Source organism: Equus quagga, chromosome 4, assembly GCF_021613505.1.
Source record: "Equus quagga isolate Etosha38 chromosome 4, UCLA_HA_Equagga_1.0, whole genome shotgun sequence".
In the NCBI taxonomy this organism is placed as follows: domain Eukaryota; kingdom Metazoa; phylum Chordata; class Mammalia; order Perissodactyla; family Equidae; genus Equus; species Equus quagga.
Window position 1 is genome coordinate 38,212,426 of NC_060270.1, and position 14,719 is coordinate 38,227,144.

At 40.0% G+C, this 14,719-nt stretch overlaps 1 protein-coding gene across 1 annotated transcript in view; it reads left to right on the forward strand.

Moving 5' to 3' along the window:
• MCF2L2 (MCF.2 cell line derived transforming sequence-like 2) overlaps positions 1-14,719 on the forward strand; it is a 230,763-nt gene that overhangs the window by 42,916 nt on the left and 173,128 nt on the right. The window contains exon 4 of the mRNA XM_046658154.1: positions 4,480-4,594. Within this exon, the coding sequence (XP_046514110.1) occupies positions 4,480-4,594 (115 nt within the window). The remainder of the gene's footprint in view (positions 1-4,479; positions 4,595-14,719) is intronic.

Below are 14,719 nucleotides of genomic sequence, written 5' to 3' on the forward strand. Positions count from 1 at the left end.
GTGGTTTGCAAATATCTTCTCCCAGTTGTTAGGTTGTCTTTTCGTTTTGTTGATGGTTTCCTTTGCTGTGCAGAAACTTTTTAGTTTGATGTAGTCCCATCTGTTCATTTTTTCTTTAGTTTCCCTTGCCCAGTCAGACGTGGGACTTGAAAATATGCTGCTCAGACCAATGTCATAGAGCGTACTGCCTATGTTTTCTTCTAGAAGTCTCATGGTATCGGGTCTTATATTCAAGTCTTTAATCCATTTTGAGTTGATTTTTGTGCATGGTGTAAGGGAATGGTCCACTTTCATTCTTTTGCATGTGGCTGTCCAGTTTTCCCAACACCATTTATTGAAGAGACTCTCCTTTTTCCATCGTATGCTCTTGGCTCCCTTGTCGAATATTAGCTGTCCATAAACGTGTGGGTTTACTTCTGGGCTCTCAGTTTTGTTCCATTGATCTGTGTGTCTGTTTTTGTGCCAGTACCATGCTGTTTTGGTTACTATGGCTTTGTAGTATAATTTGAAATCGGGGAGTGTGATACCTCCAGCTTTGTTCTTTTTTCTCAGGCATCCTTTGGCTATTTGGGGTCTTTTGTTGTTCCATATAAATTTTAGGATTCTTTGTTCTATTTCTGTAAAGAACGTTGTTGGAACTTTGATAGGGATTGCGTTGAATCTACAGATTGCTTTAAGAAGTATGGACATTTTAACAACGTTAATTCTTCCAATCCAAGAGCACGGAATATCTTTCCATTTGTTTGTGTCTTCTTCGATTTCTTTCAACAATGTTTTACAGTTTTTGGTGTACAGATCTTTCACCTCTTTCATTAAGTTTATTCCTAGGTATTTTATTCTTTTTGTTGCAATTGTAAATGGGATTGTATTCTTAATTTCTCTTTCTGCTACTTCGTTGTTAGTGTATAGAAATGCAACGGATTTTTGTACATTGATTTTGTATCCTGCAACTTGACTGTATTCCTTTATTATTTCTCAGAGTTTTTTAGTGGACTCTTTAGGGTTTTCTAGATATAAAATCATGTCATCTGCAAAGAGTGACAGTTTCACTTCTTCTTTTCCAATGTGGATCCCTTTTATTTCTTTTTCTTGCCTGATTGCTCTGGCTAGGACTTCCAATACTATGTTAAATAAAATACTATGGGCATCCTTGTCTGGTTCCTGTTCTTAGAGGGATAGCTTTCAGTTTTTCTCCATTGAGAATGATATTTGCTGTGGCTTTGTCATATATGGCCTTTATTATGTTGAGGTATTTTCTTTCTATACCCAATTTATTTAGAGTTTTTATCATAAATGGATGCTATATCTTGTCAAATGCTTTCTCTGCATCTATTGAGATGATCATGTGATTTTTATTCTTCATTTTGTTAATGTGGTGTATCACGTTGATAGATTTGTGGATGTTGAGCCATCCCTGCATCCCCGGAATGAAACCCACTTGATCATGATGTATGATCTTTTTAATGTATTGTTGTATAAGAGTGCTGAATCTTAACCACTAGACTGCCAGGGCTGGCTATGTCTAGCTACACTGGAAGAAATAATGAAATCATCAGGTGCTTGTCTCTGTACGAGACGTCATCATGAATGTCACAGGTGCAGTTGCTGTGGTATGGTATAGGGGATCAGACACCTGGAGTGGCCTTACTATAGTGATTTCCTGAAATAGTAAATAATCACTGATGAAGTTCTGAACAAAGTAAAGTATTTTCTTCCCTTAATTTGTAGGGTAGTTGCATTCCCAGAAAATTCGGTATGTGTTAAAACCGTTTAAAAATACTTTATGATTTATGACAACATAGATGGACCTTCAGGGTGTTATGCTAAGTGAAATAAGTCAGACAGAGAAAGACAAATACTGTATGATCTTACTTATATGTGGAATCTAAAAAATCTTTAACTCATACAAACAGAAAATGGACTGGTGGTTGCCAGAGGCAAGGGGTAAGGGGTGGTGAAATGGGTGAAGGGGATCAAAAGGTACAAGCTTCCAGTTATAAGATAAATAAGTCATGGAGATCTAATGCACAGCATGGTGACTATAATTAACAATACTATATTGTATATTTGAAAGTTGCTAACAGAATAGATCTTAAAAGTTCTCACCACAAGAAAAAAAGTTCTGTAACTATGTGAGCTAATGGATGTTAACTAAACTTATTGTGGTGATCATTTCTCAATATATACATGTATCAGATCATTATGTTATACACCTTAAACTAATACAATGTTATATGTCAATGATATCTCAATAAAACTGGAAAAAATAAAAAAATACTTTATGATTATATGTAAAACAAAATCTAGGATTGGTTCACTATAAATTTTCCACTTATACTGAGTCTCTGGTAAGATGTTGGGAAGTCACATAGGATCTGGGACAATTCTTTATTATGTCGGACATTTAGTATCCCAGGCACTGAGGTTTTCCCAGCTAAAATAAGTTCTTTGGGGGAAGAGAAAGAGAAAATATACACTGGAAGGCAAATAGCAGTAGCTGCCTCACTCTCTCTCCCTTTGTTGGTCTTCACCATCTTCCTTTAGGGTTTCCCAGCATTCCAAATTCTCTGTGATGAAAGTCTTCAGGCAGCCAACACCCAGACCCTCATGAGAATAGTCTTATCTACCCCTAGCACTCATTAGTGTTTTCCTCAGTAGAGCTAGTTATCTTCCATTTGATGAAAAGTTAAAAATTATACTAGGAGGAGTGAGGTTTATTTTATTTGTCATCATTTTACTTAGTCCCAATAGTTTCCGTTTCCTTTATCTTCCTTGAATGGGACTTCTTCCGCACAGTCTTTCTTCCTTCCTTTTGCATTTCCATGATTCCTCGCAAGGTGGCACTGGATGCCTGTTGTGGGTTGTCATGGCTGTAGGTAGACCCAGCTTTGTTTCCCTGGTTCTTTTGCCTCTTAAGACTAATATTCAACAGCAGATGCTGTCCCCACTTAACGTCAGGGGCCTCTCTGGTGTTCAGTGCTGGTGGTAATATACAAGAAAACCCCACCTACCTTTCTCCATTTAGGTGTGAATCGCTTTAATTTGTAATTAGTGATAATAGGTAAAATCATTAAATATATAATCATATCCTAATGAATATCTTAGGGTGTTTTGGTTCCTGGAAATGTTTTAGCCGTTCTGTTGGCAAATCTTGGTTATACAATTAGTGCAGTGTTATAATGCATCTAAATTTAACCTTACTAGAGATGCAAATTCTCTTAAGTCACATTTCTCTGAAACTTCTTATGGTTGTGGAACTACAAAGAGGAAGAATATTAGGCGAAAGCTAATAATATCCTGATCTAAATTATTTTCAGTCAACATGACGAGGTAGCTCAAATTTCCTTGTCAAAGTTTGACAAACATCTAATCTGCGGGTATCTTTTTTTAAAATTTAAAATAATGTACAGGATTAATAAAGAGGCACTTCCTGGAGAGGAATGACTGGTCATGCAGATAAATCTTACACGTTTTCATTCCATGGTGATTGGTCTCTTAGAGCCTGACTCACATTAAGAATACTCACAAGAGTCACGTGTAGAAAAACCACAGTGCTCACTTGTCCTTTACATGATACAGATACTCATGTTTCCCTTGAAACAAATTCACATGGAACGTCAGAGCCTAAGCAGAAGATACTTATCAGGCCTGGACCCAGAGCAGCAGAATGGGTTGGATGATCGTAATGGGGGTGTCATCAGATAGACTGGCGACATGGACTGGATCCTTGTGGTGGTGGGCCAGGACCCTCCCTCCTTACAATGGCATTGGCGGTACACTGCCTGCCTTTGTTTCTGAGTCTCCCTTTTCTGTAGTTTCTTCATTGATCCCACACCCTCATTAATCACGCAGTCTTCATTAAGCCACACCCTGCACCCATGCCTCTTTCTTTAGATGTATGAAATACTCTCAATCATTTGTAGCTGGTCTTCACTGGGGCGCCATTGTTCTTAAAGCAGTTTCCCTCCATGGGCAGAACCCTGGAAGGTTCTGTATGTGTGAGGAGACTCTATTTAGGTTAAGCATCTTGCCTAAATCATGTAGAAATTAAGTGGCAGAGCAGGATTTGAACCAGGCTGTCTGATTTTAGAGCTACCTCTCTTCACCACCATGCTATTTTATCTTTGATATTTACTGACTCCAAAAATAAAGAGTGATATTACATATCTGTGTTGGCATTATTTACCATTCTACCTATGCTAAAATGATTAAGTCAATATTACCTCTTATACAGAAACTATCTTGAAAGGATTCAAAAATTGAATTCTCACAACAACACTGAGCAAGCATGTAGCAGAATAGAGATTTGTTTAAAATAGCTCAGTGTCAACTTTCCCATATTCTAGTCTGAAATAATATGGCTAGAAAAGGGGAGGCCAATAAGTATCTCCTGACTTGATGTTAGTCAAAGTCTCTTACCTGCAGAGGTGTGACATGAACATAATTTCCTAATGTCTTGACCACTCATTTTTGTTGCAGGAGGCCGAGGGAAAGACGGAGCCCCTATCATCACTTTTCCAGAGTTTGTGGGGTTCAAACACATCCCAGATGAGGACTTCCTGAATGTCATGACCTACCTGACTAGCATCCCCAGGTGAGCTGAGCACAGTGTTCTGCTGCCTTCCTAGTCTTTGGCTTTATTCCGCATTTCCCATGTGGCAGGGCTGGGTTGAGATAGAATCTTCCGTGAGCACAGCTGACACTAGTATGTAACTTGGCCAGTTTCTCTTATCCATCAGTCACAGACAAGGGATGTGGAAAGAGAACAGAAAACAATGATAAATGAGTTTCAGTTTTGACTATGGTGTGCACATAGAAGCTGCTTAATAAACATTGTTGAGTGAATGAAAAATTGATTGAACAGCTCATGCTGCCTTTGTCCCTTGATGTTCTTGGCTCTAGATGATTAAGGTGATTCTGGCTTCCTGGGGCCTATTGTCTGGGACACATGGCCCGTGCTCAAGGAGCTCAAGCCATGTCAGGAGTTATTTAATTTATTTAATTTATAGGGATTTAGGGGCAGAGTTTGTAATTGTCATTGTCATTTGGAGAAACTAAAGCACAGAGAAAGGAAACTAAAAGGCAGGGAATAAAGACCATGCTCATATCAAGACCACGACAGAGATGCTTTTAAGTATCTGCTATGTCCACCCTCTCCAACCCAGGTCTCCCATCTTTGTGCCACTTCAGTCAGTAAATCCCCAGACCTCCAATGTCTGCTCTCCTGCAGAGCAGACTCGGCCGGGGAAGGCCCCACTCTCCATGCGTTTGGCTTATATCATCTCTTCCTTATCTGCTGTGTGGTTAAGAATTGACACAACAGTCATGTATGTATGTGTGTGTGCTGTTTGCTTGCTTTCCATCTGCCTTCTATGATTTGGAGGTAAACACCAGCTTGGAGATTGAAAGGCCACCTGCAGTGTGATCCCACCTGTGGAGATTAGGAAGTTAGTACTTTGCTTTAACCAAACCCACCTTAAGAGATTTTTTGCTTTTGTTTTTTTGCCCTTCCTACTTCTTTGGGGAAGGCTATGGATTTATTTAATTTTTTTTTTTTTTGAGGAAGATTAGCCCTGAGCTAACTACTGCCAATCCTTCTCTTTTTGCTGAGGAAGACTGGCCCTGAGCTAACATCCATGCCCATCTTCCTCTATTTTATACGTGGGATGCCTACTACAGCATGGGTTTTGCCAAGCCGTGCCGTGTCCGCACCCGGGATCCAAACCAGCGAACCCCGGGCCACGGAAAAGTATGCGAACTTAACCGCTGCGCCACCAGGCCGGCCCCTGGATTTATCTTGATTGCATTTCTTCTTGAAAGTTCAGTATTTCAATTATATTACCAATTCCCTCCCTGTCCTCCTCCCATCCCCGCATCTGGTGTGCATCATGCAGACGCGTGAGGATTTGGGCTTTGTTGGAGGAAGGATTCTGTACGTCTCTGGGCTTTGACCCTGCGGTTCTCTCTAGAGGAGCACCTTTCCCACCCTCTGGGCCTGGCTAACTCCTACACAGTCATCAGTGCTCAGTCTGATCTCATTTCCTCCCTGACCCCACTTCTGCTCTTACAGACTCTTTTATTTTTTATTTCCACAGAACCCCAAGCTTACCCCTTATAACACCATGGTTGATGGAAATTAATCCTGCCTCTCCCATTAGACTATGAGCTACTCAGAGCGGGGGACAATGCTTTTTTTCTTTTTGTTTTTTCCTTAGCCCTAGCACAGTAGGTTCTCAAGAAGTGATGTTGGTAGAATTTCCAGTTCTGATATGATTCATTTCAATCAAAAGGTATTTGTTCTAGAGTGAGAAGGGGGACCCTGGCAGAGACGGGGGACCCCTCCCTCACTCCTGCCTTGACCTCTCTGGGTTGTAGGGAGTTGAACTTGGTCTCCCTCTTTGACTCAGTTGGATTCCAAGGCAATGACGCATCAGTTTAGCAACTTCTGCTTCCGTGGGGAACAGCAATGAAGAGGGTGAGCAGGGAGGTTGGCAAAGGGTGGGTATGCCCCTGCCATTCTCATTCTATTTGTTTTAAACTCACTAATTTTCTCATTCTACTTAACCCCCCGGATGCAGTCATATGCTGAGTAAAATGAGTGATTTTCATCTTATGCTTGCAGGCTTTTACGAGTCGCACTGAGGACGGTACATCGAGTGTCACTTGAACCAGGGTGGAGGGAAGCAGTGAGGGGTAGAAACGCGTGTCTCACAGATGTAGAAGACAAGACGAAACAAGGGGCTGCTGTCTGTTTTGGCCTGATGTCTTTTTTCTGCTCTGTGTTCCTTGTATAATTTCTTGTAAACTAGGGCGTATTTGAGTTTCCTAGAATGCTGTTTGTCTCTTGAGAAAGAGTAGCCATTTGACCACTTACCCCCCTTCCTCTTTCTGGCGTTTCCTCATTCCCACTCGCTGCCCTACCCCTTATTTCTTTCAACATAAGACAGAGACAGTGGGTAAGAGGGCCTGAAAGGGGAATTTGACCTGAACTTTGCTGTGCAGTTTCTATTCCAGGTTCCAAAGAGTCAAACCACCTTTGTCCCTTTTATGATTCATATTTATCAAAATTTGCATTGTCCTAAATGTTACAGTAGTCACCAGGCATTAGACCCCTTCCCAGGTTGCGAAATGTTTTATAGGCAATTGGCAGAGGGCTCATGACATAGAGCAAGGAAGAATTGATGCAATGGAAGAGGAGAATGGCCAGATACTCAGAGCAGGGAAAGGATGTCTGTGCCTGAAGTTAGTAACACCTCTCGTTGTGGCTGGGTTGGGCTAGCGCAGGACGGCTTCCCACAGGAGCTCATTCTTTGCCGGATGTTTGCTGAGTGCCATCGGTGAGTGGGGTGCTGTCAGGTGCTATAAAGGACCAAAAAGGCCATAAGACAATGTCTCAGACCTCAGAAAACTTACCACATGACTCTGTTGTCATGACATTTTGTGAAATGTGCAAAGTACTATAGGAGCTGAGAAGAGAAAAAAGTCACTTCAGACAGGAAAACCAGGGAAAGCTTCAGGAATGAAGTGGCCTTGAAGGATGGGTAAAATTTGCACAGGTAGATATGGAGAAGGACGTTCCAGAGAGAGAACAGGATGGTATTTAAGAGTTTTGGACACAGCCCAAACCTGGACTGAAATCCAGATTGGACTGCTCACCAGCTGTGTGATCTGGGGTAAACGACCTGCCTTCTATTTTGAGCCCCTGTGGATTTTGAAGTTTTCAGTGGAGCCTGTTTGGGGAATTACAGACTGTCCAGGTTGACCAGAACAGAGTGAGACTCCTTTTCAGATAGTAGTGAGAAATGAGAGCTGGGAAGACAGCTGGGAACACACTCGGCAAGGCCTTTTCCACCAAGTTGAGGAGTTCAGGCGTGGTGAGTGGGAAGACGCCGGTGGAGGTTCGGAGAATGCCGACCGGACTAACTTGGCAGTGGTGTGCAGGATGGATCAGAGGGATAGGGAGAAAGGAGGCAGAGAGATGAATTAGGGGCTTCTACACTGAAGTAGGTACCAGGAGAAGAGGGAGGGAGCTAGTGTGATGGCAGGAGGACCTGGTAGAAGGGGATGGCCAGGAAAGACAGACATTGGGGACTGATGGGGGTGGGGGAGGAATGAGAGTGAGAAACTAGTGATGGCGGTCAGCTTTGGGAATCGTATTCGCCCTAGGACCTTGTTGCTCTTGCACGTCTGAGCACGTGGAATTGAGAACTCATTTTGGTTTTGATTATTTCGTCTTGTTTTATTTTGCTACTTTTTTTGGCTCTCCCTTACCAAAATCAGGCTAGTTCAATGGTTCCGATTCTTTGCTTACATTAGGATCACGTGGGGAGTTTTTAAAAAATCCTGATGCCCAGATCATAACTCAGACCTATTAAACCAGAGTTTCTGGGGGTGGAACCTGGGCTTCAGTAGTGCTGCAAGCGCCCTGGTGGTTCCAACGTGCAGCCCCGGGTGAGGATCACTGTGCTAGGAGCGGACCGGGAGGAGCTGCGGTGGAAGGGAGCAGGCATTTGAGACGCGTGGGGAAGAAAATGTGGAATTAGACTTAGCTTTCAGATAAGATGAGGTGGTGGGGGATATGGTGAAGTTGAAAGACTGAGGGAGAACTGTACCCAAATCTTTTACTTTTGCTTTCACAGTTCTGTATGTCTTCTCTTTAAATACAATATAAGCCAAAAATGCTATTTCCTGAGTTTCCCAGACTCTGGGATTTCTTTGTGAATTATATGTATTACTGAACTATTGAATTAGGAATCTTCCCATGTGGATCTCATGGTATTAAAATATTTGTCAATATGTTGTTACCACATCACTTACATTTCCAATAACAACGAGGGCCTATTTTAGCCTATCAGGTGTATCATCTAATATATAAATTAGACTACTAAGAGTTTTCACAATTCATCTTATAAGAATAGCAGAATAATCCTAGGGGTCAATTTCTCAAAGGTATTAGTTATGCAGGATATTGTCTTTTAAAACGTGTCTCCTGTGGCTACAGATTGTAGCCAAGTGATTCCAAAAGGCATTAGTAAAACATTCTGAATCATTGTTTTTCCCCAAATCAGTATTTGTATCACTAAGCATGAATTTTTATTAGTCTATTCCTCTATTCAGTTTCTTTGTTTTACTCACAGTTCTGAGTTCATTATTAGAAAGGGATTGGAGAAAGTACTTTTATTAGATGGTGCAAGAGTTGAATTTCATAGCAGTGGTGGATCTGACAATTGTTTACTATTTGTAAAGGTCCTTTTCTGTAATGAATCTGTTGAGAGGCCTATGTAAGTTCAAAGAATTCTCCTATGTCTGTTTTCCTCCCATGAAGCCTGATAGTCTTGGAGATGAGTCGTATCCTCTTTTGTAATATGCTGTCTGATAGAATGCTGTTTGATATTTGTACTTCAGGAAGGCAGGAGAGAAGGACAGTGTTACTATTTGGCCTGTGTATTAAAATGAGGCTTGCTCTTTCATATTGAAAGACTGAATGAGCTTATAACAACTTGTCAACTTTAGAGACCAGCCTCATCAGAGAAGTGATTTCAACCTGGTCCTCTTACCATTATGAAGGCAATGGAAAACCACCTGTTTTTAGTTGGCTTTGAATAGTATTAATGGAAAAGTACCACTTTGATCGAGTAGCTAGGGTAGGGGTGTGTTATTTCCTGCACTGGCTATGGAATTGCCCCCTGGAGTCAAGGAGATGGAGTCATTCATTTGACTTAGAAGGATAGAGGTCCAGAGCCGGGAGTCTAGTTGGGCTGCTGCATTGCCCAAGGTGGGTAGATTTGCTTCAGAGCCCTTAGGAAGGATGCCTTGAGAGGCCAGACCTTCGGCACCACCTATGGCTCAAAATCAGAAAGCACTGTATAGGTTTATTATGAATAAATGGTGACACTGGCAAGTAAGTTGCATATGCCAAGAGGATTGAGTGAACTATACTAGAGGGCAGACAAAAAATTTAATATGCCAGATTTCTTTCCTTCTATGTGTAAGAGCTAGGGGCCTGACATTATTTCTCCCCAGTAGAATGACCTAGTGTGTAGATAATGGCTTTTCTTTGTTATTTGCTTAGGTGCTTGCTTTAGAATACCTCTACTCCATCCTGCCTGCGTGTCATCTGTCAGATAGGAGCCCACTTTCCCTTTTCTGATGTGTTCAGTTTAGGTTTCTTTTGACATTCAAAGCACAGCCTCCTAAATTTATGGGTGCCAATTGTTGTAAAGATCTGGAATGTGGTCTACTCAGTGATATTGTCAATTATAAAAAAGATAATTGCCACAATCCATAAAAAGCAGGTTCCTCTCCTATTTATTATATGATGTGGGTTGTTTTGGAGATGAGGTGGTCTGAAGAATTGAGGTGAAATTGGAAAAGATATTGAGTGTAGTATTAGCTTTAAAGTGTGAATGTTGCTTTTTAAGAAATCAAGCTTTGGATGGAGCGCAGGAAACTCAACATGCCCTCCACCAGTTATTACGTGGTCATGAAAGTTTCCTAAGACTCTGTGAGCCAGAGAAGGTGTTGACTTTTTACTATTTGTTTTATTCCATTATTTTATACTATTTACTTATTTACTAATTGTTACATGACTTTTTACTATTTATTACTTACTATTTTAAGGGGTCCTGAGAATGAAGGGGGGGGCAGGATTCAAGGTTAGTCCACAATACCTTATTAAAGGACTATAGGCATCAGCACAAACACCTTTCTGATTCAATAATCTTTACAACTTGACTGGGATAATAAACCTTGCATTAAATTTAGTGATGGTGTGCACTTGGTATTATCAGTCAGAATATTCTGAGTTAAAGGTCATCAAACTTTTTCTGTAACAAAGCAAATATTTTAGGTTTGGCAGGCCATATGGTCTCCTCCTCAACTATTGAACTCTGCTGTTGTAGCTCAAAAGCAACCATGGACAATACATAACAAATGAGTGTGGCTGTGTTCCAATAAAACTTTATTGACAAAATGGGAGTGCAGCGGATTTGGCACATGGACTGTACTTTGTTGGCCCCTGGTGTAGCTTGGTGGTTCTCAGACATTAGCATGCATCAGAATCATTTGGGGAACTTGTTAAAACACAGATTGCTGGCCCCACTCCAGAGTTTCTGATTCAGTATTTTGGGTGGGGCTCAATAATTTTCATTTCTAACAAGTTACAGGAGATGCTGATGCTGCCAGTCTGAAGACCACACCTTTAGAACTATCTGCACGGGCCGGCCCTGTAGCTGAGAGGTTAAGTCTGTGCCCTCTGCTTTGGCAGCCAGGGTTCGTCAGTTTGGATCCTGGATGTGGACCTACATACGGCTCACCAAGCCATGCTGTGGCTGCATCCCACACAGAAAAACTAGAAAGACTTACAGCTTGAACATACAGCTATGTACTGGGGCTTTGGGGAGGGAAAACAAAGAGAAGAGGAAGACTGGCAACAGATGTTAACTTGGGGCCAATCTTCCTCAGCCCCCCAAAAAACAAACAAAAAAAAGCATTAAAAAAAAAGATCTGAATATTAAAAAAAAGAAAAGAACTATCCATGTTTACAGAGTTGGATATTAAGCCAGGTAGAAGAAGGAACTTGTGTAAATTCCCATAGCTGGTGAAGGGCTAAGCTTAGGACTTAGATTTTCTGGCTCCTGGCTCAGTGCTACTTCCATCACCTCAATGTGGTAGTTATCTCCATGATACTAACCTGTGTATTTATGTCTGTGTTGATTGATTTATCAACTTTAGACAGTATCTTGTGATTCCTCAACATGAAAAATGTTTTGCATACTAATGATGTTTTCCCTCTCCTTGCTCCCTTTCACCCCTTAATTTTTGCTAGTTACATTATTAATTTTAGACCATGTAATAGTTACCATCATACATTTAAACAGCATACTTCTGTCTGGTGATCTAGCAACTGTAGAAAATACCTGTTGAGGGGGCAGGCCCCGTGGCCAAGCGGTTAAGTTTGCATGCTCCGTTCAGTGACCCAGAGTTTCCCTGGGTTAGGATCCTGGGTGCAGACCTAGCACCTCTCATCAAGCCATGCTGTGGCGGCGTCCCACAGAGCAGCACTGGAAGGACCTGCAACTAGGATATACAACTGTGTACTGGGGGGCTTTAGAGAGAAGAAGACGAGGAAAAAAAATTGACAACAGATGTTAGCTCAGGGCCAATCTTTTAAGAAAAAAGAAAAAATATCTGTCAATTTTCGACTATATATTTCCATCTTTCTTTACTCTCTCCCGTCCTCCAAGTTCTACCTGTATGCCACTTCCTTTCCATTGCTAAGATGTTTAATATGTTTTACTTTTTTTCTCTATGTGGGTTTTTTTCTTTGACTATAGGTTGATTCTAAATCATAGAAATCAGTAAAATGCATTTGTATATGTAATATGATTAAACCTCTGGGGTGAGAGATATAATCCTATGTCATTAAACCTGTGTCACTAAAGGAGAATGCCACAAATGTTAAGGTTAAATGAGTTCTCTTTTCGCACGCTCCCTCAGTTGCTCAAAATCATGCCACAATTTCATTCCTTTCAGACTCAGACAATGACTTCTTATATATCTTTCCCTCTGGCATTTTCTAGTGTCCTTTCTTTTTTTCTTGTGTATACAGTTGCATATATCTTCATTGCATTAATAATATCTTATAGATTCTTTATCATAGAATTTTTGTAATGCATACATTTTCTTCTTGAAGACATACTTCTGAGGCCCTCTGACCTGCTCATAATTCAGGGTGGCTACTGCAAGCTCTCAACCTGGGCTTGCTTTTTATTGTATCTCTGGGAAGATCATCCACTTCCTCTTTTTTGGATTTCATTTTCAAAAATGAAAAAATTTCAAGTTATTTCTTTTTCAGAAAGAGTTTATGGTAAGGGAATCTTACAAGATCTTGAAGGTCAGAAAATGGCTGCATTTTGTCCTCACACTTGATTGGCAGCTTGTCTGGGTATGGCATTTTTAATGTAGAGTAACATTGATCCATTGATTTCTAGCATCCAGTGTTACTGATAACAAGGCTGATGCTGCCCATGAAGATCCCAGTCTCATTCCTTCCTAGGTAAGCTGTTTCTCTCTCACCATAGGAAGCTACTGGGGTTTTTTCTTTATGTTTTGCAGGTTTGAAATTTCAGACCTTTTTCTTTCATTCTGCTGGGCCTTTGAACTGAAGATTCAAGTCTCTCTTAGGCCTAGAATTTTCTTTCTGTTATTTCTTTGCTTATTTCTTCCCTCCAATTCTGTTTTCTGCTTCTGGAACTCAAATTAGAGGGATATTTCATTTCCTGAGTCTCTCTTCTGTGGCTAACTTTTCTCTCATATTTTTCATCTCTTTATTACTTTACATTTTAAATAAACAAACATATTTATAGACGTATGTATTTCTGAATTGGCTGTTCATATCTTTGCTCTTTTTTCCATAGAGTTTTCTGTCTTTATTTTCTTCTCAATTTTGAAGAATTCTTTATGGATTCCAGATATTAGCTCTTTATCTGTGATGTGTGTTGTGTATATTTTCTCTCACTTTTTCCTCTGTCCTTTGACTTCGCTTAGGATGTTTTTTGCCATGCCAAATTTCTATGTCATCAAACGTATCTGTGTTTCTTTTATTGCTTCTGGATTTTGGGTCATTTGTCAGAAAACTTTCCTATAGCTAGGTGATAGAGGAATTCATCCATGCTTTCTTGGAATATAGTATGATTTTATTTTTTCAGTTAACTCTGATGCCCATGGTGTTTATTTTTGTGTGTGGTATAATGTATACATCTAAGTTTATATTTTCCCAAATGGCTGTTCAGTTATCCTGACAGCATTAATTTTAAAAGTTCATCTTTGCCTCAGTGATTTGAGAATTAATTGGTCTATCTATTCATAAGTGAGTAAAACATTATTTTAACTCTAAAGGATTTAAGTATGTCTAATATCTGGTAGAGTTAATATGCCCTCCCCTCCTGGCCCCTTAAGCTTTACTTACTTTTGCATGTTTTCCTAACTGTTGTTTATTGTTTTCTTTCTGTGTCTTGCTCTACAAAAAAGAGGTTGTTGGTCTTCTCATTGGGACTGTGTTAAATTTATAATTTAACTTAGGGAAAAGTGACATCTTTGTGGTGTTGAAAACATCCTATCGAGAAGAAGAAAAGTCTTTCCACTTGTTAAAATCTACTTTTGTATCTTTCAGGAGTGTTTACAATTTTCCTGACATAGTTTTGTACATTTATTACTAAGTTTATTCCTAAATATTTTATCTTTTGTTGCTGTTTTAAATGGGATCTCTCTACCATTATATCCTTTAACTGGTAATTTTATTTTTATACTGTATTAGGTTTAGGTGTCAATGTCATACTTGTTTCATAAATAGTGTTTTGAAATTTTCTTTCATTTTTTAAGCTCTGAAACAATTTTTATGGCATTGGGACTTTATGGCCGTTGATGATTTGAATTCCTCTGTGAATCTGGGCCTTGATAACTTCCTCTGTTTCCTCTGTGAAAATTGGTCTGTTTAAGCTTTTATCTCTAAGGAGATCACTTTTGGTAAACTATATTTTCCTAAGAAATTATCTATTTATGCCTTGCTTTTAAAGCTTGTTTCTATAGAGGTACACAAAGTAGTTTCTTAGAAATTTAAAATTTCTTATGTTTCAGTGGTTATTTTCCCTTTGCTATTTCTTAGTTTGTATACTTGGGCTTTGTCTCCCTTTTTCTCTTAAGTTAGCTGGTGGCTTAT